Genomic DNA, 27,288 nt, shown 5'->3' on the forward strand with positions numbered 1-27,288 from the left:
AAAGGAAGCATGCAGTAATGAAGAAGCCACACAATACACCTTTAGCATTTTTTTTAAATCCAGCAACAGAGCTTTAAGGTTTTCAAATAGTTTTTAAATGTCTTCAAGTATTTGTAAGTTAGAGCAACAAGTGCTTCTCTTTCTAAAAACAGTTTCGCATTTCATTCCACTTGTGTGCCATCGTCAAGCTATACAATAAAGCAAAATCATAACTGAACACATTTGCAATCCATCCTAAATTCATTTACATGGAAGCAAGCCCCATCCATTATGAAACGGGCCTTACCTCCAAGAAAGCGTTAACTAGGATCACATGGTGCTTATACACAAATATTTCATTTTTATAAGTTAATACTCTTAACAGTCAATCTATAATAAGCTTTCATATTAGAAGCTAGCATTTGCCCAACATACTAGAAACTGTTGCTTCACCTCAACAGCCTTCTTTTGCATATTGGTCTTTAGAATGCTGCATCCAAACCATCATTATAACTTATGCAAATCACTAATGCATATATCAGAAGCAGTATCCCTTATCCCAATGATCTCTCTTGATTCAGTGGTTATAAGCAGCAGTGGTATTGGTATAGGTTTTGCCTGAATAAAAGTTAACAAGCGTTGATTGTTTACTTCAATCAAGCCACCTGTTCCAAAGTAAGTCCCAATGAAGTCAGAATGATTAAAAAAGGCTAACGTTTACCATTTCAGTAAGAAATATATATAATTGAACATCAGTTTAAAGCTATACACATGTATTATTTTCCCCCTTGTCTTCCAGTCAGTAAAGATTCCACCAGCCCTGTTGATATTTTAAACAGCAAACTATTTCAATACTGAAATACATACATCCCTCAGTGTGTGTATTTAGTTCCAAAAATGGGAATGAGAAAGAAAAAAGACTAAAATACTGTATTGTCATTCATTACTTTTGTTATGATGGGGTCTAACAAATGGTGGGCTCCTCGAACTACAGTGCTGCACTGGCAATGCAGATCTCTCAAAGGATAACAGATAATTTTAAAGTAATTTATCAGCATACCATCTTAAAAATAAAGGAGTTTTTTCATAGTATATGCACATAATATTAAAATTAAGAGTCATAATAATTGCATAAATTACAAGTTTGTATGGCTACTATCTATCAAAAGCAAGTCTAATTTACACAGCTTTAGCAATTATTATTCTATCAGGCTGCCTCATTCAGCATTTCATTTTTCCTTCCAGTAACATTCTGAGGCTGCAATTCTCTGCACCTGGGATTAAGCTCCTCTGCATACTGCAGGAATTGCTTCCGAATAATTATATACAGGATTGCATTGCAAATGCATGTATTCCACTTCAGAACATCTGGATCAGGATTTCTTTGCTCTTTCCACTTCTACAGCTCAATACCCTGTTTAAAAATTGTATTGCTGCTCTTCATTGCATTTTCTTTAAAACACAACCATGATATGCCACTATTAACATACATTCATGCAGACAATTGTCCACTATAGCTCCCTGGTACTGTATTTTAAGCCTGATATCTAAAAAGAAGTGTTTTGGGACTAAGGCCTGCTGATTTCAATGCGCTTACTTCCAAGTAAGTATGGTTAGGACTTTGCAATGTTAAATAGCCACAAGTCTTCTACCAATACCATGTCCTTGCTTTGCTGCCCAGCCTTTTCCATGGACCACAGCATTAGTGAATCTCAGTAAGCATATAATAGTTTATATTTCTGTAAACAGTTGCTCATGTGCAGGTCATATACATTTGGCATGTACTAGGCTCTATGCATACGGTTCAACTGATGTGCCGTTCAGTTTGCTCTTGCTCTTGCTCTTGAAGAGAATTTTCTTGTTCAAAATGCGTGTTAAAGTCCCCCCCTTTTTTCGAGTACCATCCGATGTGGGTTGCTCTAGGTAGATGAGGTCATTATGTGACTGGCTCATTCCTGGGTCTTTTTGATGGTGCCGTCGGAGGAAAAATAGCTTTGCACTCTTTTTTAATAGCCCACCTGCAATAGGGAAGATGCAAAACATTTTAGTAGGTTACGGTTTCTTTATTAAGTAGCCTTTATCTGAAATAGTAACACTCCCTAAACAAAGCACCTGCCCCACTTTCAATCCAATTTCTCTTCCTTTTTAGTCATTGACATTGTTTTTTAAAAAACAGAAGCAGAAAGCATTATCTATTTTAGTAGATGTGCTAGAATACCAACAGTAGTACTTAGCATTTATATAGCTTTGAGTATTTATGGTAATTTATTTCAATCATCCACAACAACCCTATGAGATGAGTTACTATTCTCTCAGGGGAGGAAGCTAAGGCTAATATGGTGGTTCTCCTATTGCCATTTAGTCATAGCTCAGGGTCTATATGAAATCTGGAGAGCTTGCTCATAGCTCACACTGCTAACACTACATCATTACTGGGAACTACCCCAAATATTTCAAGAGCAGTTTGTCTGACAATTATGTGAAAGTGTAAAAATCCAGCTGTATCACTTTAGGACAGGCATGGCCAAACTTGGCCCTCCAGATGTTTTGGGACTACAACTCCCATCATCGCTAGCTAACAGGACCAGTGGTCAGGGATGATGGGAATTGTAGTCCCAAAACATCTGGAGGGCCGAGTTTGGCCATGCCTGCTTTAGGATCATCCCTGGGAATAAGGGCAACAGGCCTTTTATTTTCCATAAAAGTATATATTAGAAGGTGTACACTTATTAGAAAGGCTTAGGGAGAAGTATACACATTTAAATCACTTCATGCCAATGTAACTTTTATACAACTATAGGTAAGTAGAAAAGACAGGGTAGTCAAAGAACAGCATTCTATATAGTGAGGACCCTCAGTTAAGTTGTTTAGAAACAGACAGTGATATCCAACTAAGTCATACTCAAAATCAGACCCACTAAATAAATGGACTGAAAATAAATTCCATTGATTTTCAGTGTGTCTTTTCCAAGTACAACTTAGTTGGCTATCACCCATAGGCCTAATCTTCCTGATATTAAACGTCAAGTCTCAGATAGGAGAATTCAAGTTCTTCATTCTCTCCTTATGAAATTAAGAGTTCAGAGTGCTTAGCTTTAGGGGGATCATTCCCTTAGTGACAAGCTACAATGATAAACATATTAAACCACAAAGCAAGACCCACTCTTACTTCAGTGTACAGCTGCTTAGGGCTGGATGGCTATTATAGAGAAATGGAACTGGTGCTTTATTTACTCTATTCATGAAGTCAGCAGAACATATTTGATAGCAATTTTACCAGTTGCTTTTTTTAAAAGGTCAGGGTATCTGGCATAAGTGTCGATAGCTACTTTCAAGAAACAACATTTTCAGGTCTATTTTATTTCTATAATGTATTTAATCCTTCAGGTATAGAAACTAAAGTATAAGATGAGTGTGGAAAAGGAATCAGTGCAATGGTATGTTGAAAGTAGCATTATTTTTATTGTATGGGATTATGCAAAGAGGCTAAGCAGGTATGTAACCAGCACAAAATGAAGCTACGGTTCTAAATGAAGGATTCCTTTAGCTTAGTGTGTTAATGCTAAATTTTGCAAACAGGTTATTCCACACTGTTAAGACATATTTTGCCAGGGAGATTTAGGTCCCCAGTCTAGCATAGTTTACAACTGCCACCTCAGAGGACAGCTCCCTTCAAAGCAATTGCTTGTTTTGCACATGTTTATTCATGTTAACTATGTGCAATAATTTTTACCAAAATGTATGCTAAAAATGACAAATAATTACTTCTCTAAGTAAATAAATGGTCAATCCAGTTTCAGACTAGGCAGATGACAACACTAGTTTTTATAAGCACCCTGATTGGTCAGGCTTCAGTTTATACTCCTCCTCCCCCCCCCTTTCCCTCCAACTACAATGCAAGTATTGGTGCAGTCTCCCATCCATGGTACTGATCAATAGCACCAAGAACCTAACACCAGGGGCCATTAGCTTTAGAGGTCTTAAAACAAAGCAAATTATTATGCTTCCACCTTTAATTTGGAGGAACCTGCAGACAAATAAGTCACATGATGTTAAAAGCCTCTTTGCTGGATCGTATCTAACAATCTCACTTTATAGATTCCTAGGCAACAACAGGGTTCACTCTGCACTGCTGGGATTTAGTTTTAGGCATGACTGGCCAAATACCTTTTGCTGTCTCAGGCAAAGGACAGGTTGCTGCACCCACCTTCCCCTCCACTGCACTTGAGTGTAGATGGCTAATTTAAGGAGCAAAGGGCAAACCACATGGCACACACCTCTCACATGGTACACGACACCTCAACACTAGCTGCCCACTCTACCTGGTACCAGGTAACTGACTATTCAAACAAATGCTGTAATGCTTGGTGCCAGCATGCAACACAGGAGCCCAGCTATGCATGCACACACACACACACACACACACACACAATGCCTGCTGTTGTCTGTGGCACCCATTTGTGGTGTAGAAAGCAGCTACTTCATTTGCTAAAGTTGTATGATGTCCCATCAATCCATCTGCAGTTAAAATATCCAGCCAGCTCATTCCAGGCAACAAGAAAGTATAATCTCTTGTAAGGTGGATTTGTGGGAGGAGGAGCTGCCATGCACTCCTACCATCCACTATTTAAAAAATGTATATATCCCACTTGTCAGGGTTACAGAGCATGGATCGTGCAGAGCAGGGTACTTTCTCCTCAGTACGAACCAATCACGACCAAGCCAAACACATCTGGGACTGGAAAGAAGAGCTTTCATGGAAAATGGCATAGCATCCAGCAAGCTCAGGAATAAGCACCTCTCCGCTCATAAATTAAGTACTGACTACAAATGCGTAAAGGGTATATTCCAGGAAGCCAAGTCATGCAAAGAAAGGTTCTGTGAGCACAATGAGAAAATGGTCCTATCCAGCAGGAAGAGCCTTCACATCTCTAGTGCAGAATGACTTTTGGGCTTCTTTGGATACTAAAATGTGCAGAGTACAAAATATTCTCTTACTGCAGTAGACGTGAAGGCATACACACACACACAGTGAGGGGGGGGAAGTATTTGAAGATAAAAGTCAGAGATTGATGTGCATTATAATGAGTGAAATAAGTATTTGATCCCTTTGCAAAAGATCACTTAGTACTTGGTGGCAAAACCCTTGTTGGCAATTACAGAGGTCAGACGTTTCTTGTAGGTGGCCACCAGGTTTGCACACAGCTCAGAAGGTATTTTGTCCCACTCCTCTTTGCAGATCCTCTCCAAGTCAGTAAGATTTTGAGGCTGATATGGAGCTACTCGAACCTTCAGCTAGGCCACTCCAGGACCTTAATGTGCTTCTTCTTGAGCCACTCCTTTGTTGCCTTGGCCCTGTGTTTTGCGTCATTGTCATTCTGGAATGCCCATCTTCAACCCATTTACAATGCCCAGGCTGAGGGAAGGTGGTGCTCACACAAGATTTGACGATACATGGTCCCGTCCATCGTCCCTTCGATGTGTGGTGAAGGTGTCCTGTCCCCAAAGCATAATATGTCCCCCTCCATGTTTGTTGGGTGTGTGTGTTCTTGGGGTCATAGGCAGCATTCCTCCTCCTCCTCCAAACACGGTGAGTTGAGTTGATGCCAAAGAGCTCGATTTTGGTCTCATCTGACCACACTTTCACCCAGTTCTCCTCTGGGTCATTCATATGTGCATTGGCAAACTGCAGACGGGCCTGTACATGTGCTGTCTTGAGCAAGGGGACCTTGTGGGCTCTGCAAGATCTCAGTCCTTCACAGTGTAGTGTGTTACCAACTGTTTACATGGTGACTATGGTCCCAGCTGCCCTGAGATCATTGACAAGTTCCCCCCATGTAGTTCTGGGCTGCTTCATCACCGTTCTCCTGATCATTGCAACTCCACGAGATGAGATCTTACATGGAGCCCCAGACCAAGGGAGGTTGACAGTTATTTTGTGTTTCTTCCATTTGCAAATTATTGCACCAACTGTTGTTACCTTCTCACCAAGCTGCTTAGCAATAGTCTTGTAGCCAAGTCCAGCCTTGTGGAGGTCTACAATCTTGTCCCTGACATCCTTAGACAGCTCTTTGGTCTTGGTAATGGTGGCTACTTTGGAATCTGCTGGATTGATTGCTTCTGTCGACAGGTGTCTTTTGTACAGGTACTGTAACAAGCTGGGATTACAGGTAAGACCTCTCCCTTACAGCAGCTGCTTCTAATCTCAGCTTGTTACATACAGTGAAGATACCAGGTAGCCTGACATCTGGCTGGTTGATAGGGGATCAAATACTTATTTCACTCATTATAATGCACATATTATAATGCACATCAATCTCTGACTTTTGTCTTCTGGGTTTCTGGGGGTTTTCCTGTTGTTATTCTGTCTCTCACAGCTACAATAAACCCACCATTAAAATTATGGACTGGTCATTTCTTCGTCAGAGGGCAACGGGCAAATTTAGGAGGGGATCAAATACTTTCCCCTCTCACTTTATGCAAACAACCATTTCCCTTTCAAAGCACACGCGAGAGGCCAATTCCTTTTTAGCTTTAGTATTTGTTTAAAAAGGGGGGAAGTGGCCATTACTATGCACACACCTCTTTTGTACTCTTGGTACAAGAACTAAGTTTGTAACACGTTACAAAGAGCTTGGCTTTGATAGAAAATGTGCTCTTTCACAGCACCTCCATGCGTTATATTTCCACAGTTAATAAATTCTAGCTCCAAGTGGACTAGATTCTGTGCATTGCAGCTCAGAATGAAAAGTGCTTTGCAAGTGACTTGAAATTATTTGTGACAGTCCTGTTGTCTTCTGATGCAGCTCTCTTCTGCCCCAATCACTTCTGCAGGGAGGGGGTGAGATTCAAAGCACCAAAGGAACATGCAGGCAAAGGGTGCTGAATTCTCTCCCCACTCACTGCCTTCTGTCTGCAACTATTTTTCACAGAAGCTTTTCTTCTGGCTGGGCCTACTTCTGATACCTGAGCCTAGCTGGCAGTAAGGAAGGATTTTGGGGGAAGAGGGCAAAAGCAGCAAGCAGAGGAAAGACAGTTTCTCCAGTTTTCTTAAGGAAAATTCATTCACACAGACTAACAGGTGTACCAACTAAGCTAGAGCTACAACCTATATTAATGGCTATGTCTACAAACACCTTTTGGAGGGGTAATCAGTATAGCCATGAAACAAACAGATGAAATGTTATTTGTTTGGTTTTCTTTTTTAATTAAAAGGTTATTCAAGTTATATTAAGTGTCTCACAGTAAAGCTACACACTCTCAAAAACATCAAGACAGATAACTTACTGTGTAGGCAATTAATTCTGGTTGGCATAGTGGTCCACTTATGTTTACGAAGAGAATAGGTAAGAAAGTTGGAGTCAGAAATATAGGTAAGGAGGTAAATATAATGAAGATTCAAAATATGCAAGTTCCAAGTTATATTGAGTTTGGTAACAATGGCTGAGAACCTGAAGTTGTGCTTTACATATTTGTCTTCCTTATATATATAAAAAACACCCAAGTTTTCCATTTTTAAAAATCCCTGCTCTTGAAATTCTCAAACTAAGATTAAAAAGAACCACCACTCACACTGTAATGCTGTCACACTACTGCATTTTTAAAGAGCACCCACCGACACTCAGTTTTTTCCTACCAAATTTAGAGTTCATATAACCAGTGCTTTTTCCTGGGGGGAGGGACGCAGGGGTACACATACCCCTAAACATTTTGTGAATCTTTGTACTTTTGTCCATTTACTGTATTTATTTTTCCCAATTTGAACTATAAAATGGTGATTTTCTTGAGTCAAAATGAGTGTACCCCTCCTGAACAATTTTAAAGAAAAATGCACTGCGTATAAGAAGTCATCCTTTTGCATGTGGCGCTCTTAGAGCTGCTTCACATACCAAGTTGTACAAACTCACCACTTTCAATTGAAGTGTCACAGGACTTGCCTTGGGTTGTTTGTATGCATTGGAGTTAGTTTTGCTGACAGTAGTATTCATAGACTGCACATAATTTTAAAGAGAGAACATATAGCTATCTCCCATGTTACAGGGTTTCCGGCCAGGACACACTGCACAAGTATGCATGATGTGCTTACTAACTGTGTAGTGTGCAACAGCTCTTATTAAAGTGCTTGAACACCTTTATTTAGGATATATTAAAGCTGGGTTTTTTTTTAAGTAAGAAAAATAAAGATGGTATAACATGAATGAATTATCGAAGTACAACAGAAACTAAAGTAATACGTGGGCGTTATACAAGAATTGCTCATTGCAATTCTTGCAATTATAGAAAACGTATAAAAAGATTTGTTCAGGTCTAAACACTTTGCTGCCCTGGCCTGCTTCAGAAGGAAGGACAGGATATATGTTTCATAAATAAAATGATACAAAACAAGTAATAAATATAGAACCGAGTACATCGTTCTTTAGAAGCCCTTTTAGGTAGATACTTTTTGCCAAAGCCAAAACTGCACTTTCTCAAGGGTACCACTTTTGAATGAGGTGCATCACCCACTTGCTGAGGCAGAGAGATAAATAAATTCAGACATATTGACTGAAATAGGGGAGAAGTTGGTGTTCTTAAACAAGTTTATATGTAGCAGTAATTATGAAAAGGTCATGAAACTGCTTAAAAAGTGTGCTCATAATTTTATTTTATTTTATTTTTATTTTTAAAAAAGCTCCAAGAGAAATCACATTACCTTTGGATTTCTTCACAGTTCCAGGTTCCGAGATGCTTATGGAGCTCCCAGACATCTTATCACAGTCTTGGTCTAGTAGTGCATTGCTCTGCCATTGCTCGCCACTGTCATCTAAAGTCCAGGCATCATGGCTGTTTTCCTGGGGATCTTCATGGGCAGGTATTGTTTGGGATACATACAGTGAGAGTTTTTCATTGGAAGGAGACTGTGCAAGAGACCCTTCTACACTGGAAGACTCATCTTGCTTATAGGAGTCATCCATGGCTGCCGCATAGTCCATCATGAGTGCAGCTTCAGTATCCTGAGATAAATTAGTCTGGAACAGTAAAACAAAAGAGATGCAGAGATAAAACTGGTTGAGAAAAATGTATAGGAACCAAGGAGCTGTTCTAGGCATATCCAAACCCTTGGGGGATTTTTTTGGTTATTCTGCCCCTTTGAGCAAGAAATTTATTTAGTTTTTAAAGTAAATTCTAGGAGGGGGGTGAATTATATAAAGGGTGGGGTTCAGGGGATGCTGACTGATCTTACCTTTGACACCCCTGATATTATGATCGTGCTTTTCTTCCTGGGAGACTTGAGTTTTTGCTTTGCAGATTCACTTAGTTGCCGAATGGCTACCTCAGCCACAGGATCTCTGCCATTCAACAGCAGCAGCTCTGAAAAGAACGTGATTAAGGGAATGACACAAAGAATCAAAGCAGGAATCTTTTAGTACCTAGTAGAAAGCCAGTTATTCATGTAAACTAAGCCTTGATTTACCAATATTTTTGCCAGTGCACTCCACTGAAATGCTGGTTTCGACCTATAAAGCCTTAAACGGCTCAGGACTGTAACTCCTCAAGCACTACCTCTCCTCATATGAACCAGCCCAGAACCTGCAATCATCATCAGAGGCCCTTCTTCGTGTATCACCCTCTGCGAAAGATATGGAGGGCAGCAACACAAGAACAGGCCTTTTCTGTGGTGGCTCCCTGCCTGTGCAATGCTCTCCCCAGACAGGCTCACCTGGCACCTTTGTTACATATTTCTAGTGACAGGAAGAAACATTCCTCTTCTCCCAGGCCTTTGTTTAATTAGCCAGTCTATGGCCTTTTAAACTGGGAGGGAGGGTATTGTTTTTGTTTGTGTTTTTGTTATGTGTTTTTGTGTTTTTATATTGTGGTACTCGGATGAGGGGTGATATAGAAATTTAATAAATAATAATGATAATTCAGCTCTGACCCTTGAGTTGTGTCTATAGAGACAGACCAACTTTCAAACTTAATGCTATTTATTTAACATTTTTAAAGGTCTCTGTGAGCACAAGTAAAGCAAGACATAAGGTTTACATGATGATGCATTAGGTAAGGAACTGCCTTACAACCATAGCTGAGTTCTCTCAGCCGTAACTTACCTGTATCTGATGATGATAAAGCCTTGCTTACTGAAGAAGTATTCCGGCAATGGATTGCTTGAACAGACAAATCCTTTTCAATCACCTTCGTTCTAACAGGACTTCGCATGGGTGAATCTAATGCACAGAGTATCAGTTATTTTCACATCTGCATATTTCAAAATATATTCCTTAATAAAGGTCTAGTAGGCAAGACATGCAAGTTCCATGATTTGATCTACTGGCAACTTTTTTTAAAAAAAACACCCAACCCCCCCAACCCCTTAAAAACAGCTCTGGGGATTTCCAGATCGAGTCTAAACACAAGGAAGAGCATTTTTTATTCTTCCCTCCCATGACATCTCTCCCTTCTAAAATCCTTTCACCAAAACTGATAACAGTCTTGCTGGGTGAAACAGGTACCTGTACATATATTGGAATGGCTCACAGAGCAGCGGTTTAACCATTCTGTGTTTATAATTAGTCTTCATTAATCTTCAACTGGATATTCTTGACAATTTGTGAAAACTGAAAGCCAGATTAATTTTATTGTGATTCAAGCCAGTCAGCTAGTGTTAGCACTTTCTCACTGTAAAAAATTCACAATTATTCTGAAAGTGAACCTAGATAGAGTTACATTGCACATGCGCCTTTTATACTACAGTATAGTAAATTTATAATTCGTGCCTGGTAGATCTCTCCACTTGCAGGCTGAAGGACTGACATGGAAGATTTTAAACAGACTTCTCATAAATTAGTAAAAGTGACAATCCACCTTCTTTATTGCTGCAATAGGATTTTATTACTTTATTACTTGGACATTCAATCATTATTGTGTGTGTGTGCATGAATATAGTCTCAGGACTAAAGAAAACAAATGGTTCTAAAGTTGAACACATACTGCAGACCTTCTGTTTTCTTGTCTGTGCTACAATATAGCTAACACACACATACAGAGAGAGAGAGAGAGAGAGAGAGAGAGAGAGAGAGAGAGAGAGACTAAAGAAAGAATGTATTGCAGATGTCTAAGTTTCCAAGTCCCCTGATGGCAGCCTGCCTTTCATCTGGTTACCAATACATTTCTAACTTCTCATTCATTTCCAAGGACTGTTCAAAATGCATCTCTTAAGTATAAAGGTAAGTGTTGTGGTCGAATTTGGGCTCTCAAATTTCAGCTGCTCCCCGTGTGACTCTAAAATTTGGTGCTCCCCCCCCCGCCCCGCTTCTCTAGCTCCATTTTACAGCATTCATTTAGTGCCCCCTGCACTGTGGCCCCCAGTACAAAAGCACCAGTTGTGCCAACTTGGTAATACTTGGCGAAGCTATCCATGCACAAAAATTAAGAAAATAAACCTTATGGAAATTCTTATGGTAGCAGCTTCTTACAACATTTTTGAAATTTTTACTCCTTGTACCCATCACCTCCTGAAAGGGTATGAAAAAAGCTGCACTCTTTTTCCAAATTAATCCCTTGTTTTCAACAATATTTCAGTATTTAGACATGCTGACATATGTACTTAAAGTATTTGGCTAAATGGTAAAGAGTGTGAATTTTTGAACCCACCCTAAAGCCATTCTACTAAAGCTGTTTGCAGAAGTTCATACCAGGCTATACTGGTACAGGAACCAACCTTGTGTGACATCATCATGTACCAGGGCCATAGATAATTAGATAATTTATTACCTGCCTTTCATGCAACTTAAAAATGTACCAAAGAATTGTTTTTTTAAAAAAAGTCAAGTTTTGGGAGCAATCCAATGTTGTGTTCTATTCTTTTACCTGAATGCAGAATAGATGGTCTCCCTTCTATTAAAGGCTTGGCTTTCACAGCAGTAACAGTAGTGATCACAGTCCCACAGGGCATCACAGTTCGATCTTTCTCTACTTTTGCAACAGGAATCTTGGGGGGAACTTGCAAGGTTCTAGACTCTGAAGGTTCTATGTATAAGAACTAAAGAAGAAAAATAGTTAGGATTTTAAAATTCAATTAAGGACAGTTTAGTAGTGATAAATTGGTGATAAAATTTGGATAGGCCACAAGGGAAAAACCTGCAATGTATGACCATAGCCCCACCGATTTTTGGAAATCATGTACATAAAAAGAGTAATTTTTGCTTTATCGTTAGCTACTTTGCACTGGTATACATGTCTACCATTTACTGAAAGAATTTATAAACTGTGTTGGACTACAGGACCCTTGTGGGCCCTTCCAACTCAATAATTCTATGATCCTATGAAACGTTTCCAAAGTGGTGTGCAATAGATAATTTTAACAAATTTTAAAACAAAACTTAAAAGCGCCAAAATTATGCAAAATTCAGTATACACCCGAGTCATATTTCAGGGAAAGCCATTCGTTTTCAATAGCTTCCTGAAAACAAGAACACAGGGTGCTTGTGTAGGTTAAGTTGGGAGCTGATTAAAACTGGTGGGGTCAGGTCAGGAGGAAAAAACTAGTTCGAGAAGCCAGCTTATAAACTTAAAATTCTACCTCTGCAGTAACGGATCCTACAGTAGAGCTGCTACTGCCGAGCTGAGTGTTCAGTGCAAAACCTTTGTGTCCAGAAGGCTGTCTCCTGAACAAGTCCAAAGGCACAGCAGCCAGAGCTGAGAAACCACCTGCATTGAAAAGAAAAGAAATGCATTGAGATCTACCTGTACACGAATCCACTAGTAGATCAGCATCCTATTAGGTTTTTGTTGTTGTTGCAGAAATAAAAGATTAGACACATAAAATGAATTTATCTGCAATACTTACTATCCAGTCCCCCTTCTTCTACAATCTTTACTTGCAGTTCTTTTGATTTGGCATTTAATTCACTGTGAACGGGGGGGGGGGGGGGGGAGGGGGGGAGGAAGCATTTTAGAAATTGTTCAGACTGTCATATAATTTCATATTTTGCAATATAGATTACTGACTACAGCCTATCCACATCCTGGAAAGTTTCACAAGGTGGATTCCTGTCTGCCAAAATAGCTGCTAAAAGGTACAAGAGCCTTGCAAGAAAAATAAAAAACTTACCTCTCCACACACCTCACTTATTGCAGTATATCAAATTTACCAAAAAGTAAAAAAAAAAGAACTTATTTGGTAAGACCACTGTACTGTCTTCAGCAATACCGAAAATGTATTAAGCTGCTAACAGTTAAGAAAATACAACATCTCTCATTTAATCGCTCTTCAATGGACAACCCAAGCTCCACCCGTGTTTGTTTAAAACAAAAAGCAACAAAGACTCCCCTCTCCATGCAATGGCACTAGAATATTTAGGAAATATCATAACTTATGAATGCTTAGCAGATAGGATTTCCCCCTGCCCCATAGTGACACCTGGAGGATAACAAAAGGTGTGACATTTCCCATTGTGCTTATTAAAGTGTTATTAAAATCAGTACTTACAAGATGAATTCATCTTTCCAAGAGAAGTCCATAGGACTATTGGCTGCAGAGCTTGAAAACTTCTGCAAAGGGTCATTGAGCTGGATTATACATATTGGGCTAATGCCACCTGCAATGAAGGCAAAAGATGTGGAGTTGGTTTCAAGTAAGAATTGCTTAAGGTACCTCTTTATGCTTTTCACATTTGAATGAACTACTGGCAAAAGACCTCATCCAAGAAACCCTTTGGGAGTTGTGTGAGAAATATAACCTGTACCAATATGGCTTGCAGCGCAAGGTTTGTTATCTACATGACAACAAAGCAGAAGCAAAGTTACAAGAATGAAGTTAGGAACTTGGGAAGGTTCCTGTGAGCAGAAGCTTAATCATTCCATCTTTGGGCAGTTCTGTGTGCACAATGGCAAAGACAGATTATTTTCAAAACAAAAGCCTCCATTACCCTTTTGATTCAAGCCCTTAGTAGCCAGAAATGCAATTATAGATGTATGCTAAAAACAACAACAACAACCCTGTTTTAATGTTTGAAAACTGCTCAGGAGATTCAAAGATCCTATTAGCCATTCATCTAGGGCTTCCTTAGGAAAAATATAACCAAACCATGATTCAAATCACAACAAAAGCAAGGCTCTCGAAGACTATACTGCTCCAAGATCAATTACCATCTAAATTAGGCCAAGATTTGAAAAGTAGGGGTAACACTCTGTTTAAAACAGTATGCAAACTCAAGGTGAAGAGCTCTGCCCTTAACTCTGGCCTGCCCTGAAGTTAGGGAAACAAGCAAGCATAGACTTGTAGAACCTTACAAAACCTGATGGGCAAGTTTTTAAGTCAGCTTCTCGTAAACATGCTGCACAGTTCACAGCACACACAATGTAATGCCACCTATACCTTTTGGCTGTTCTGATGTTTTGAGTTGTGTAAGGCACTTCTAGTTAATACAACAGAAGAAAGCGTTTCAGTTACTAAAATACTGTCATGAGTGAAGCAACATATGAGCAATGTAAGGTATGAAAAAGGATGGCTGGAGAGAAATATTTTTCTGTACTGAAGTTAAAAATAATATTTTTAAGAAGTATTATTATAGAAGGCCCATATTACAGAGATCAATGAAAAGTGCACTCTACATAAAAGAGAAAGATCACATCTCTCTGGGGTGCTTCCCAGTGGGGTATGGGCCACCCAGTGTTCAGAGTGCAAGGCAAGTTCTTTCCTAACCTCAGAAGCAACTCTGGGAATTTTATTTTGGCAAGCGTGTTGAGAAATGTCTCCTAAGGGCCTGGAGTCCACACATGGAACTGCAACTCAAAAGAAAAGAAAGCAATTTGTTTGAGGTGTTAGCATGCCATAGTTACGATGGGCCTCCCTGTGAGAGTTCTCCACCCTACATACAAAACCCTGAAGCTTCAGAGAGGAAAAAGAATAAACCAAATCTCAACCAGTCAAGTAAACTATGTATCCCTGAGGCAAAACCCAAGCCTTTCTCTGCAATTATGCGATATAATTGTGACCACTGCTTGTAATTTTTGCAGAATTAAGAGATTATAATATGGGGACAAAGGGAAGGAAAACCAAGTTATTTACCCGTAGTGCTTTGATTGGTCAGTGTAGCTTTGATGTTTTTCATCAGCAATTTTAGTTCATGAGCCCTTGGAGGTTTAGGAGGACTGGTGCCCTGAGGCACAACACCTGTTTTTTGTACATTCTATTAAAAGGAAGCAAAACAATAAGATTATTTTAGATAAACGCCAAGCAATTTATGTTCACATCAATTAACTTCAAACAGTCATACATATGTGTGAATTGGACAAATAGATTTAGCCAAAGCCCTGAGTCATAACTTACCACAGCAGTAATGAAGATGGAGGCACAGCAGTGACAAATAAAAACAGACTTTAAAATAAAAATAGATAAATACCTGCAATGCCTTTACACCTGTAGGTTTTGTACTCAGAATCACAGAGGGAGATGCTGAATTTATGAGATACCGCAGCACACCTTTAAGTGTTTCTGATACTGCACATGCCCCAGCTGTCTGGTCCTAAAAAGGAAGAATACCGGTACATTCATACATTGCACTGCTTGTAAAATTCAGAAGCTTGGTTCACTTTTGAAAGACACCACAGCTATATTGCTCTACATGCACTGTACTGAACAAAAACAGATTTTTGCTCCACTTCTCTGCTCATGGAACACTGGGCTTAGGTTGCATCAGGAAAATGGAAATATGTGTAGACCATGGGTAGGCAAACTAAGGCCCGGGGGCCAGATCCGACCCAATCACCTTCTCAATCCAGCCCACGGACAGTCCAGGAATCAGTGTGCTTTTTCATGAGTGGAACGTGTCCTTTTTAAAAAAAAATGCATCTCTGGGTTATTTGTGGGGCCTGCCTGGTGTTTTTACACGAGTAGAATGTGTGCTTTTATTTAAAATGCATCTCTGGGTTATTTGTGGGGCCTGCCTGGTGTTTTTACATGAGTAGAATGTGTGCTTTTATTTAAAATGCATCTCTGGGTTATTTGTGGGGCATAGGAATTCGTTTATTATTATTTTTCAAAATATAGTCCGACCCCCCACAAGGTCTGAGGGACAGTGGACCGGCCCCCTTCTGGAAAAGTTTGCTGACCCCTGGTGTAGACATAAGCTCCTTTCCTATGCTCTTACTTACAGCAAAGGGAAATAGTCGGAGCAGTTTGTAAAGCCATGATGCACTCAATTAGAGCAACATTGTCAAAAGCCAAGTCTAAAACATAGCGGTGGTTATCAGCCAAGATCCAAGCAAGAGATCACACTGATTGGCTTACTTCCTGGCAAGGCCACACAAGTCATTATTAAAATTGCTGATCCACACTGCTCACCAAGAAGGGTCTGCGGTCATAATGCTGCATTATGACTATTTACAGAGAAGGCAGCATTTACTCTGAACAACCTTGACAATTCTCTGCATTTTTTTTTTAAAAAGCAATTCCTTTGTGCAGATGCCGATCCATGTGCAACATTTAGCTGTGGATAATGACTAAGACACAGGACCAACAAAATATCATCTTTAGCTAAGACCAGGGTAAGATACAGGTCATGTATGCATGTTGCCAACACCCTTTGAACACACACTGTTCTTCAACACTTCAGTCATGTACAACCCTCTGCTAACCTCCTTATTCTTACCCCTAAAAGTTGCACTGCAACAACCTAAATACCAGTATTTGCTTTAGCACCCCTTTTCTCATTCTGAATATTCAGCAGGTGGCACAGAAGCTAAATCCAATCCTGCCTCCTATGTGATATTTTAGTAGCATGACCCCCATAAATGCTGCCGCTCGGGTGGGGTCTCTTAACCTTGACTTTTAGAAGAGAGAGCTTTAAAAGTCCCCTTGTAGGATGAGAAAGCCATCTATAACACACACACCCAATACACAATTTGGGGCAAACAGCGGCCCTTTTTGTTGCACCACAAAGTGCTTTTAAGTCTTCCAAGCTTGATGTGTGGTGCAGGGAACTAATCCTTAAAGGGGGTGGGGGTGGGGAATGTAAAAGAAGTCTAGTTGGGTGTGTGGAGTTAATCACTGTTCTCTGTAGTGTGGCAAATATTAAAATATCTGTAGACTATTATTAAAGGTGAGCATTGGAAGCAGTGGCTTATAATTACTCATACAAAACTGACACCTAAACATTTAATTTTAATCATTTCAAAGAGCCATGCTTCCAAACTAGTATGCCATGGATTGCAGCTATACATCCTGCTACTACGTAATCTGCCTTGGAAGCAAGTCCTTCCAGGTGTCAGATCAAGGTATTAGTTAGAATCAAATTTGTATAAGCTACTGCAAACATTATTGTTAATTTAACATGTAGTTTTGATGGACATCATGCTAGACACAAGCAAATGCTAACAGACTTACCTCCTGCACTTTAGTAGGCTTAATTTCAGTGTTTGTTTCTGAGGTGCAGATGAAAGACCACTTGACCTGAATGTCTTCCTCTTTGGATTTCATTGAAAGTTTCAGCTGTAAATACAATACCATTACCAATTTTAGTTTTGTCCATTAACAGATCTTGTACCCTAATTCTACTAGTTCTTCCAACAGATCACAATGGTTGCAATTCATCAAGCAAATACTGGGAATTTCCCATTGTCAGACTCTGAATATTTTGTGCTTGTAGATTTTTTGATTATTATTTTTTTTTTTGCCTTCCATAGCCACAAAGGGAGTACAGTAACCCGGATAATTCATTGATAATCATAAACAATCAGATCAATTTAACCTGCCATCATTTATAATTCACGCTTGCTAAAAGCTGAGCCATAGCAGTCACTAACTGCACATTAGGAACACAACATTTCATAATGACTCCATATCTGTTTATAGTTGGTTCTGAGGGTTCAGTCAAACTACAGTTTTTAAGTTCAGATGTACTGGCAAACTATGGTTTGATTTCAATAAGGAAGTAATGACTTTTAACTTTGCATGCAAGGGGAGGAGGAATAGTTGAGCCTACACCTCTAAGCCATGTGTCAGGGAACTGCCTCCTGGCCCGCTGAGGGGAATGGAGGGTCCGTTAGCTTACAGAGAGCCCCAATGCCAATTGAGCAGCAGCACCTCTTCCAGCGCGAAGAGCAGCCACACCTCCAGTGGGGAGGAAGGGGAAGGGGCCAGCCGGGAGAGGAGAGGGCTTGGGGATGCTGCAAAGAGACCGAGCACCTCACCTCGCTTGGCTGGTCAGGAGGGAAACACGCCATTTCTGGCGCCCCAATTGCGCAGAGGGGTGAAACACAAGGAGGGTAGGAGGATACTTGGGGTGCCAAAGCTCTTATGCTGGGGAAGGAGCCGGAAGGGGCCACTCCCAGATTCTGCCAGCGACTGAGACAGACATGCTTTTTGTAGCTCTGCAATGTAAATAGCTTGCACAATAAAACTGCAAAAGACTGTTTGGGCTCTTGCTCTGTAATCGTGAAGCACCGTCACGCGGACCTTACATGATGGTTAGCAAAATTCTTCAAATGCAGTCAATATTAAACTTGAGGACGACTTTTGAAAGAGTTCCACCTACTAGACTACCTGGGCTAACGTAATAATAGAAATAAATAAAACTATAGGTAAGATTTAGCAAAGTGAATTCAAAAATTACCTGCAAATGAAGTGGAGACAGTTTTACACTGTAAGACTGACATTCCGAAGTAACAGATGAAGAAACAGAAGAAGGATTGGGCATACTGACAATAAAATGAAAGGCATTTCCAATTACATTACAAGAGACCACCTGTAATAAAAGTAAAACTTAGCTTTAGAGACTGCATACACACATTTATATAGGAGACTATTATGTGCATTTATGTAATTGACTGTTATTCACTGACAGTAGAGTTCAAGCCTTCATTGTGGCAACGCATGTGGTCTAAAATTAAAAGAGGAGGCTCCCCCAACCTCCTTGGGTGAATACAACTGGCGGATAATATTGTCCATTGTATCAAATAGTCTAATTTTAGAACCAAAATTATATTCTTCTAAAGACAGAAATAGAACAAACAAGTGAGGAGCTGCAACTCAAAATGGTGCATTATATGCCCAGCCTCTGATAAGAGCATTCAAGGTTCCAGCAAGTATTTGGGATTTGTAGGGAAGGGGAGAGAGTGGAGATTTTTTCTCCCCCTTTCCCACATTCCTGACACCTTTCCCTCCTATGTTGCTATGTAGAGCTAGCCCTGAGTCCAAGCACTCCACCCCGCCCAGCACTGTATTGGAGAATGAGGAAGTTTCTAGGGAAAGGGAAGAGGTGGGAGTTTTTTCTTCTCTCCCTCCTGAAACTGCCCTGGATTGTTCTGGGAGTTTCCCCCGCAACCAGGATAGAAGCTGTTTGGGGCTTCAGCAGGTCAGTTCCTACTCTCTCCCCACCTGCTTCATTTTCCTTTCCTCCACAACTGACACCCTCAACTTTCTATGGAATTTTGAATGTGTGTGTGTGTGTGTGTGTGTGTGTGTGCATGTGCGTGCGCATGTATGGTGGTGGGGAGACTAGTGGTGTCAGCTGAAATAACCAGAAAATGAAATTTAGCAGGAAGATATATTGAGTTAGGGAACTAGCTCAGTTATTTTCTGCAACATGCATTTAACAGATCAGTTGCTCCGCTTCATTGGGAGGGGGGGACACCCTTTACAAAGGCAGAAGCAGAACCCCCTCACTTTTTTCTCCGCCATGTTATTTAACTGAAATCAATATCTTTAAAATTTGTAAATCATGTCCTGTTTGTGGCTCTAATGAAAATTCATGTGACTGACAGATTTTCAATATCCTATTAGAATACACATATATATTATTTTACTTGCTTGCTTTTCAGCCACAGAGAGATCAGGATGGCCAGACAAAATTATGAAGACGTTTTCTTATTACCATTATTAGTCTGGCTTCTGCTGAAGACCAGACCAATGAACCACCACTATTCGCCTCTAGGCTTACCTGCAAGAGTACAGCATTTTCTCCCTGCCCCTGATTCCTTTCCCACAACCTTTGCAAATAATAATGGCAAAGGCTATTATAAGCACATATTTCTCTTTCTCAAGCTATTCTCTTTCCCAAGAACAGGTTTGCCTTGTAATTCCTATTAACTATTTCTTGTCTGCTAACTTTCAAAAGCAGAGTGGCATAATCCTAGTCATTAATCCTGTCATTAAGAGATCTGTGCAAATTTTACATAGCTAACATGGAAAAGGTTGTTTATTTACCAGCATGATGCACGATTTAGCCAAACTTTTTGTGAGAAACATCACATGTAGCAAATTGGGCAAGACTGTATTGATAGTTAGCGAAAACTATAAACACATACTTCCGGGCATAGTGATATTGTTACATTACTAGTCCTTATAAATGTTGTATTTTGTTACAAAAAAGAAAAGACCACAAATATCCAACTTTCCACTCAACAGCCAACTCATACAATACTCTCAGGGCAGACTGTATAACAGCAAACCCCTTACTATGATTCCACTGGTGTTATTTATCAGCTTAAAGAAGTCTTTAAGGCTCAGTAGGTCTTACTCCCAGGTAAGCATACACAGGATTTATGCCTTAAATTGTCACCATGGTTCCTAAAATTGCAACACTTACAATTTCCCCCAGCTGTGATGTTTTCAGGGGGCAAATTAAGTGTTCTATACAGCAGTGTTTTTCAACCACTGTTCCGCGGCACACTAGTGTGCCGCGAGATGTTGCCTGGTGTGCCGTGGGGAAAATTGAAAAATTACTTTATATATAGTCAATATAGGCACAGAGTTAAATTTTTTAACATTTTTTAACATTTTCTAATGGTGGTGTGCCTCGTGATTTTTTTCATGAAACAAGTGTGCCTTTGCCCAAAAAAGGTTGAAAAACACTGCTATACAGTACTCTTTTAGGGTCTAGAGTAGAATCTACTGAAAGGAACTCAGGGAGAGGGCTCAATATATATGTATCAAACAGCATAACTAGGTCTCTAAAGTACTCATTGAGCATTTGACAAGTGTGTTTATGTTAACATGCAGTGGTGAGACAGTGACAGGGGTCTGCCACTGTTCTGATCAAATGTTAACTCCTGTTGAGGAATGAGTTAGCTAGCAAAATGGCTGAAGACAGCTCTAGTGATATTTCTTCCTTGTACTGATCAGGCCCACATCTCCTTAATTTCATTAGTGCTAGGTAGCCGTTCATCAGCAGTAAAGTATTCCAACAAAGAAATGGGTTAACAAGGCACAGCATGCATGAATAGTTATGCTACTTTGGGCTGTTACTGTTTCGTGAAGTTTTTAATCTGTGACATTTTAATGTATTTTAATATTTGTTGGAAGCCGCCCAGAGTGGCTTGGTGGACCTAGCCAGATGGACGGGTACAAATAATAAAATAATAATAATATTCTTCACATTGTATTGGGCACCCCCCTTTTTGTCAATATAAGATAATCCTAGCCATAGCAAGAAAATTATAAAGAGGATTATTGCTACTGTATGATTTTCTGTTATCAATATTCACAGGAACATGACTGAGAGGACACACCCACTGCTAGAGAAAAGCATGTATTTAATAATGAAGTGAAAGTCTGCAGAGTGCCACTCCCACAGTTCACAACAGTTGGGAATTACAGACAATATTATGTGAACTTTGTTCAGGGTGTGCCTTAAGCTAAGAACAGCAGGAACAGAGAGATAAAAGTCTAACCCCATCCAGAAAGGCCAGCCTACGAGATGGAGGCATACCTCAGACTAGGCTTGTTTACAAGGGATTAAATTGAACCCTTGATCCTTACTCCTGCAGAAAGGAGTACTTCTGCAAATTACTCAAAGATTGTGAAGCCAGAAGAAGAAGAAGAAGAAGAAGAAGAAGAAGAAGAAGAAGAGGAGGAGGAGGAGGAGGAGGAGGAGGAGGAGGAGGAGGAGGAGTACTCTTAACTACTACACCACGCTTGTGCTCTTGTTTGCTTCTCATGGAGACACTGGTATGTTAATTCCTAGCATACTTGTGCCTGATTTGCGAATAATTTTCTTCACTGGAGCGATTTCAGATACTCCAGTGAGAACAGCATTGCAAAAAAAGCAGTCCTAAAATATTTTGTAGTACCAGTTAAATTAAACACTACGGTATGTAGATTCCAAACCACGTCAGGAGCCTGACAACCAAGTCGGTTGGCATATTACTAACAAAGACAGAGTTCTTAAAATGTAACATTTTTATTATTTCAGATTCTAACTAGGGCTTTCTGTGTATCCACAGGGCTTCTATTCTAACACCAGATGCTAAAACACCATTCATATGCTTCTTAGAAAAACAAAATGCAGCCCTTACAATTATATACCCATTCCTGGTCTTTATATTTGTATAGCTTATATTTTATAAGTTTATAAGAGGGCAAGTTATTAACCAGTTGCATAGGGGCATCCTGCATTTTTAGTACAGACCACTTTATATGTGTGTACTAATGATCATAAAAGAAAAAGGCAGACAGACAGACAAAGATAGGGTGGGCAGTCCAATAAAGAAAACAACTGTTACACTGACAGATGCGTATCATTTTAAAATTGTCTGTGACCCAGAAATTCTAGAGTTCAGAAATTCAAATACATACATTTTGGTGGAGATGGGAAAACGAGACAAGAGACCCACAAAGTAAAGAACTATCAGGTAAAGCAAGCTCACCTTTTCATCACCAGACTTTACCACACTTACAACACGTTGTACCACAAGCTCTAGAGGCTGGGGAGCTGCATGTTCTTCAAATGTAAACAAGCGGGAGTCCTGGGGGAGAAAAGTAACATTTATTTGAAATAGTTTCCATAGCCGAAGGCAGAAACGCTTCTGACTTCCAGTTGCTGGAAACCACAGGAAGGAAGAATGCTCTTGAGCTCAAGTCCTCCTTGAGAGTTTCCCACAGTCATCTGGATGGACATGGTGAGAACAGGATGCTAGACTAGATGGCCCATTGGCCTGATCTAGCAGGCTCTGACGTTCTTAGTTCCCTGTTTGGCATTGGTTTCAGAGTATATGTTATTACTGAAGTTCACGAATTCCAAAGAACCCCAAACAACTGGATGTTCAGCTAAATTCCAAGTCCTAGAACAGGACTAAATTTAGGAAGAAATATTTGACAATTAAGTATGCAAATATGCTGGCTATAACAGCTCCTTGATTTCATCTGAATTAGGTTCCTGAGAATCACAACTGCTTATATTAAAAGAGCCAAAAAGCAACTTATATTTATCTTGCCTAGTAATGTGTGTCATAAATCATGTGGATACAAGATCGTCACCTAGTTGTGTCACCTAATTATTACTTCAGTATAAACAGAAACCAAGTAATGGCTACTTAATACTGTGGTGGACATAAGTTTAGTTTTAAGAAATAACCCCTGTGAGCAGTCCATGTCCACCCCATACTGACAATACTAAATGGAGCAATTTTACCAACAAGTTACTTAGCATTATACAGCACTTTAAGAGTGTTCAAAGGATTCACATTAACTTCCCCAGTCTTCCTAACGACTCTTTAGGGTAGGCTAGTATTATTTCTATATTGCAAATTAGGGGCTGAGGCCAACAGATTCTAGTTTGCCCAAGGCAATCTTGTAGGATGTTGCATCTCTTTGGGTTGTGTCTGTGTATGATTAGGGTTTGCTCAAAGATTATTGTGGGGTACAGCCTCCAATTCCTTATTCATTTCTACAAATATTATCAAGAATGCTAGGCATGCAACAATAACTGCCAGTAGTTTACACAAAACAGCAGTGAACCAGATACAGTGCTTGGGTTGTCTCATACAAGACAATCTCCTGGAAATCCAATTGCATGATTTGGAGTGGCCTTAGTATGAAATTGGGGTGAATATCCCCAGTTCCTTATTTGTGTTTTCTGAGGTTCAAGTACTATGCAAAACACTATGGTTGTGTTTTTTTTTTTGTTAGAGTCTCATATACACAAATATGTGTACCTGAATGCACAAGTATGTTTTTTGTAAAATTAAAGTGACATATTAGCTGTAGCTGGGGTGTGTGTGTATGTAGTAAACTACCGTATATTGCGGCGTATAAGACGACTGGGCGTATAAGACGACCCCCAACTTTTCCAGTTAAAATATAGAGTTTGAGATATACTCAACCACAGATTTTCCACCCGGCGTATAAGACGACCCCCGACTTTTGAGAAGATTTTCCTGGATTAAAAAGTAGTCTTATACGCCAGAATATACTGTACATGCTCATACTTTCAGTTCATTATAATATACATGAAAGCTTGAGTCACAGGGTAAGGAGAATGTGTGTATGAATTCAACTGTGCTTAGCTTATTTTTGGTTGCTATTTTGTTACTGTTGTTATTGTTTTATAGATTATGAAGGCTGTAGTACTTTGTGTATCCTATAATATAATTTTTGTTGTAATTGTGATGTTTAGCTTTTTTTAGTAGTTTTGTTAATAGTGTTTCATAGATCGCAATTGTTTGATTGTTTATAACTGTTTTGCTGGCGATTCATGCTGTATTTGTGATGTTCTATTATGTAATTGTTATTTATTGCTTGTATGCAGCTTTGGGATTCATTTGAATGAAAAGTGGCATAGAAATATAATCGATCAATCATTGGCAGGGGAAAGGAACACAACTCCTGTTGAACACAAGTAAACTTTAAGCACTGCTGAAAACTCTACTGCAGATGTTCTCAAACTGTGGCCAATGGAAAGGTTGCTGAACAGCTGAGACTTTCTGTTCCTGGTCCTGCACTCAGGCTACTGCTGCTCCACTGGCTTATTATGACAATTCACAAGACTTTAAAATGTGCAAAAAAGTTAACTGCTTTGTAGGAAGGACTCTACAAACTGAAATCAGAGGTACTGTATGCACTTTTGTAAACCCCCAAAAAAATCTTTAATAAAAACATTTTTTTAAAAGGAGTCATGGTCACTTAAGACTAGGTACATTTACCTTTCTCTTTTGTACTTCCAGTCATGTATGATGTGATTTTAATGACCTGTTCACATTTGTCAAGTAACAAATAAGTTAAATAAATAAAAGCTAGCACACCCCTTCATGGAAAGATGAAGAATTTAATAGTCCTCTGCAATGCTAAAATTTTAGGATTTCAAGCCTGTGTGTGTGTGTGTGTTTGTGTGTGTAATCTCTTGAACTTGCAACACTAGCAATGAAGATACATTTAACTACCAACTGCTTATTATATGTTGCGTATGCTCAGTTGTTACATTAACATTCTTCTCGAGTGTGGTGAAGCAGAAGAAGCAAATCAGAGTTTCACTGGCTTCCTGATGACAGCATTGTTTTGAGTTGGACGGCTCAGTGAGAGAGTAAAAACACATTGCACTGCCAGGCAGTGAACTCATCAAAAGAAAAAGGATGCAGTTGCTTTCTTGGAAAGGATGTACGCATGCAAGGCATTGTTACTTTCCTATCAGCTTTCCTACAGTGTGCTTGCTTCCTAGCCTTTGACCCCCTCACAATTTACAGTTCAGTTTGCAGGGGGTTTTTTGTTTTTGTTTTAAAGTTATTAAGATCTAATGGAACACAGACAAGGAACGTGCTAGGTCAGGTATCATTAACCTTTCCTGACCCAGGACCCAGTTTTAAGCCAAACATGCATTTGGGGACACATTTATTAACCTTTTACCATACATATAATTGCAGGGTGCTAGTCAGAGGCATGCCTAAGGGTTGATGAAACTGGCCTTCATCGGGGTTGCAGGCCTGGGGGGGCACATGAGCAAAAATCATCTATCAGGCTACGGAGTGTATATATGTTTGTGGCGAAGCACTTAAATGCAGGATAAGCTTCCAATCCTTCACACAAAGGGGTGCAGTAAAGTGATTTTTCAGGGGCAGGCACCAATAAGGGACCCTGGGTATGCCTCTAGTGGTAGTGCTCCTTTTGCAACCCACCTTGGCTCAGGCCATGATCCACAAGCGGGTCATGACCTACTAGTTGCAGACCAATGGGCTAGATGACTATGCATGGCACAACCTCTTTATAAAAAAAAAAATCATGAAACAGAAACACAATAGAAATAATAATAAAGAGAGCTCCTGGGGGGGCAACTGCCCCCCTAAATCAAGGAAGTAAATTTAAAAAAAGTTAACTGACCAATTTCATCACAGATAACTCTGTTCTATCTCCCCTTACAAAAAAGCTTGTCCCCTCCTAAAAATAAATCATGTCTATAGACTATGTCCATAGGTGGGAGAAAAGGATGGCTGAATGAATGAACTCTTGGGATAGGAGTTTTAAAGGATAAGGTAAGTGAACAAAGTCACAAACAATAGTGAAGGAATTGCTCCATTTTCCAGAAATTTAAGAAAACCCAGAAAGCCTATACATAACCTACTTGCAAATAGTTGTCTGGTAGCAAGAAGGAAAAGATCCCTTTTTTAGATTTTAGATTAAACAAAATTACACTGATTATTCCACACAAAGTCCCACTGATTTTAAGGAACTGTACAGCTCCAATTTATTTATGCTTGGGCGCTTATCAATCAGCTCTATTGACATCAACCAAGTCCACTCCCCAAGCAAAGCTGAAAGATCCTGCCAGCATCTGGTCAACGAAAATCGCCTGCTCTCGGATCAGTGCAACCAGTGCAACCCACAACACTTAAGAATCGAGTTTACGGTGCAATTCTCATGGCACCTTGACTTGAGTGCAAGTTCTCTGGTCCCCATCCCCCCCAGTAAACACTATTTGTCGATGCTAAATTCCAGACTGCAGAGCGCCTTCTGTTTGCAGCAAAAACAGTACGCAGTCTTATTGTGGCACCTCCAAGACTAACTAAAGTATGACGATGGCGGAAGCTTCCCTGGACCACGGTGCGCTTCCTCAGGTGCAGGAACCCGAGTTGCAGATCGCGACCAGCGAGGTGAGAAGGAATTGCAGGGAAGCGGATGGCGAGCCCAACTCCCTACGGATAAGGAACCGCGCAGAGATCCCCTCAATTCTTTCTCTCTCTTACCTCCCTGGATTTGGCTTCCCGGTTAAGCGCCGCTATCCAGGCTTTCTGCCACTGGCTCCTCCAGCTGCTCAGAGACAGCAGCCAGGCGAAGAGGGGACCCTCGTCCTCGGGCAGAAGAAGTTCAGGCGTCGGCTGCCTCCTCTCGCCTTGCCGCAGAGCGCCCAGGCCCCACTGCACCAGGTAGACGGCGACCACGGTCAAGGCGGCCGCGAACAAGGAGAGCAGCGAGAGGCGCTGCAGCTCGCCCAGCCAGTAAGCCAGCCAAGACATGACTGACCATAATTAGGCGAGCGGCGGGGGAAGCCTCCTCACATGGCAGCAGGATCCCTCCCCGCCTCCCCGCGCGCCTCAAGGCATCGGGCTCCTCCGCGCCGCCGC

General features: G+C 40.3%; 1 protein-coding gene across 2 annotated transcripts; it reads right to left on the reverse strand.

Annotated features, from left to right (window-relative positions):
* Positions 1-37: 37 nt before the first annotated feature.
* C2CD2 (C2 calcium dependent domain containing 2) lies at positions 38-27,288 on the reverse strand. Of its 2 annotated transcripts, none has more exons than XM_033147068.1 (14): positions 26,911-27,288; positions 22,606-22,704; positions 18,573-18,704; positions 17,345-17,449; positions 15,363-15,485; positions 15,034-15,149; positions 13,448-13,561; positions 12,806-12,867; positions 12,539-12,666; positions 11,827-11,998; positions 10,068-10,184; positions 9,203-9,330; positions 8,672-8,987; positions 38-1,997 (listed from the first exon to the last, which is right to left on the reverse strand). In XM_033147068.1, exons 1-14 carry the CDS (start codon positions 27,178-27,180, stop codon positions 1,771-1,773), a joined length of 2,109 nt encoding a protein of 702 aa, XP_033002959.1. In that variant the 5' UTR covers positions 27,181-27,288; the 3' UTR covers positions 38-1,770. The 2 variants fall into 2 exon arrangements, with proteins under 2 accessions (XP_033002959.1, XP_033002960.1); XM_033147069.1 differs by having other exon boundaries at positions 13,448-13,556; positions 15,029-15,149.

Source organism: Lacerta agilis, chromosome 4, assembly GCF_009819535.1.
Source record: "Lacerta agilis isolate rLacAgi1 chromosome 4, rLacAgi1.pri, whole genome shotgun sequence".
NCBI classification, from domain to species: Eukaryota; Metazoa; Chordata; class Lepidosauria; order Squamata; family Lacertidae; genus Lacerta; species Lacerta agilis.

Coding starts and splice junctions, on each gene's coding strand:
- C2CD2 (XM_033147068.1), bottom strand. CDS start 27,180: ATGTCTTGGCTGGCTTACTGGCTGGGCGAGCTGCAGCGCCTCTCGCTG. Junction 11,999..12,538: donor TAGGATCCGTTACTGCAGAG/GTAGAATTTTAA, acceptor TTTCTTCTTTAG/TTCTTATACATAGAACCTTC. Junction 1,998..8,671: donor AACTGTGAAGAAATCCAAAG/GTAATGTGATTT, acceptor TCCCTATTGCAG/GTGGGCTATTAAAAAAGAGT.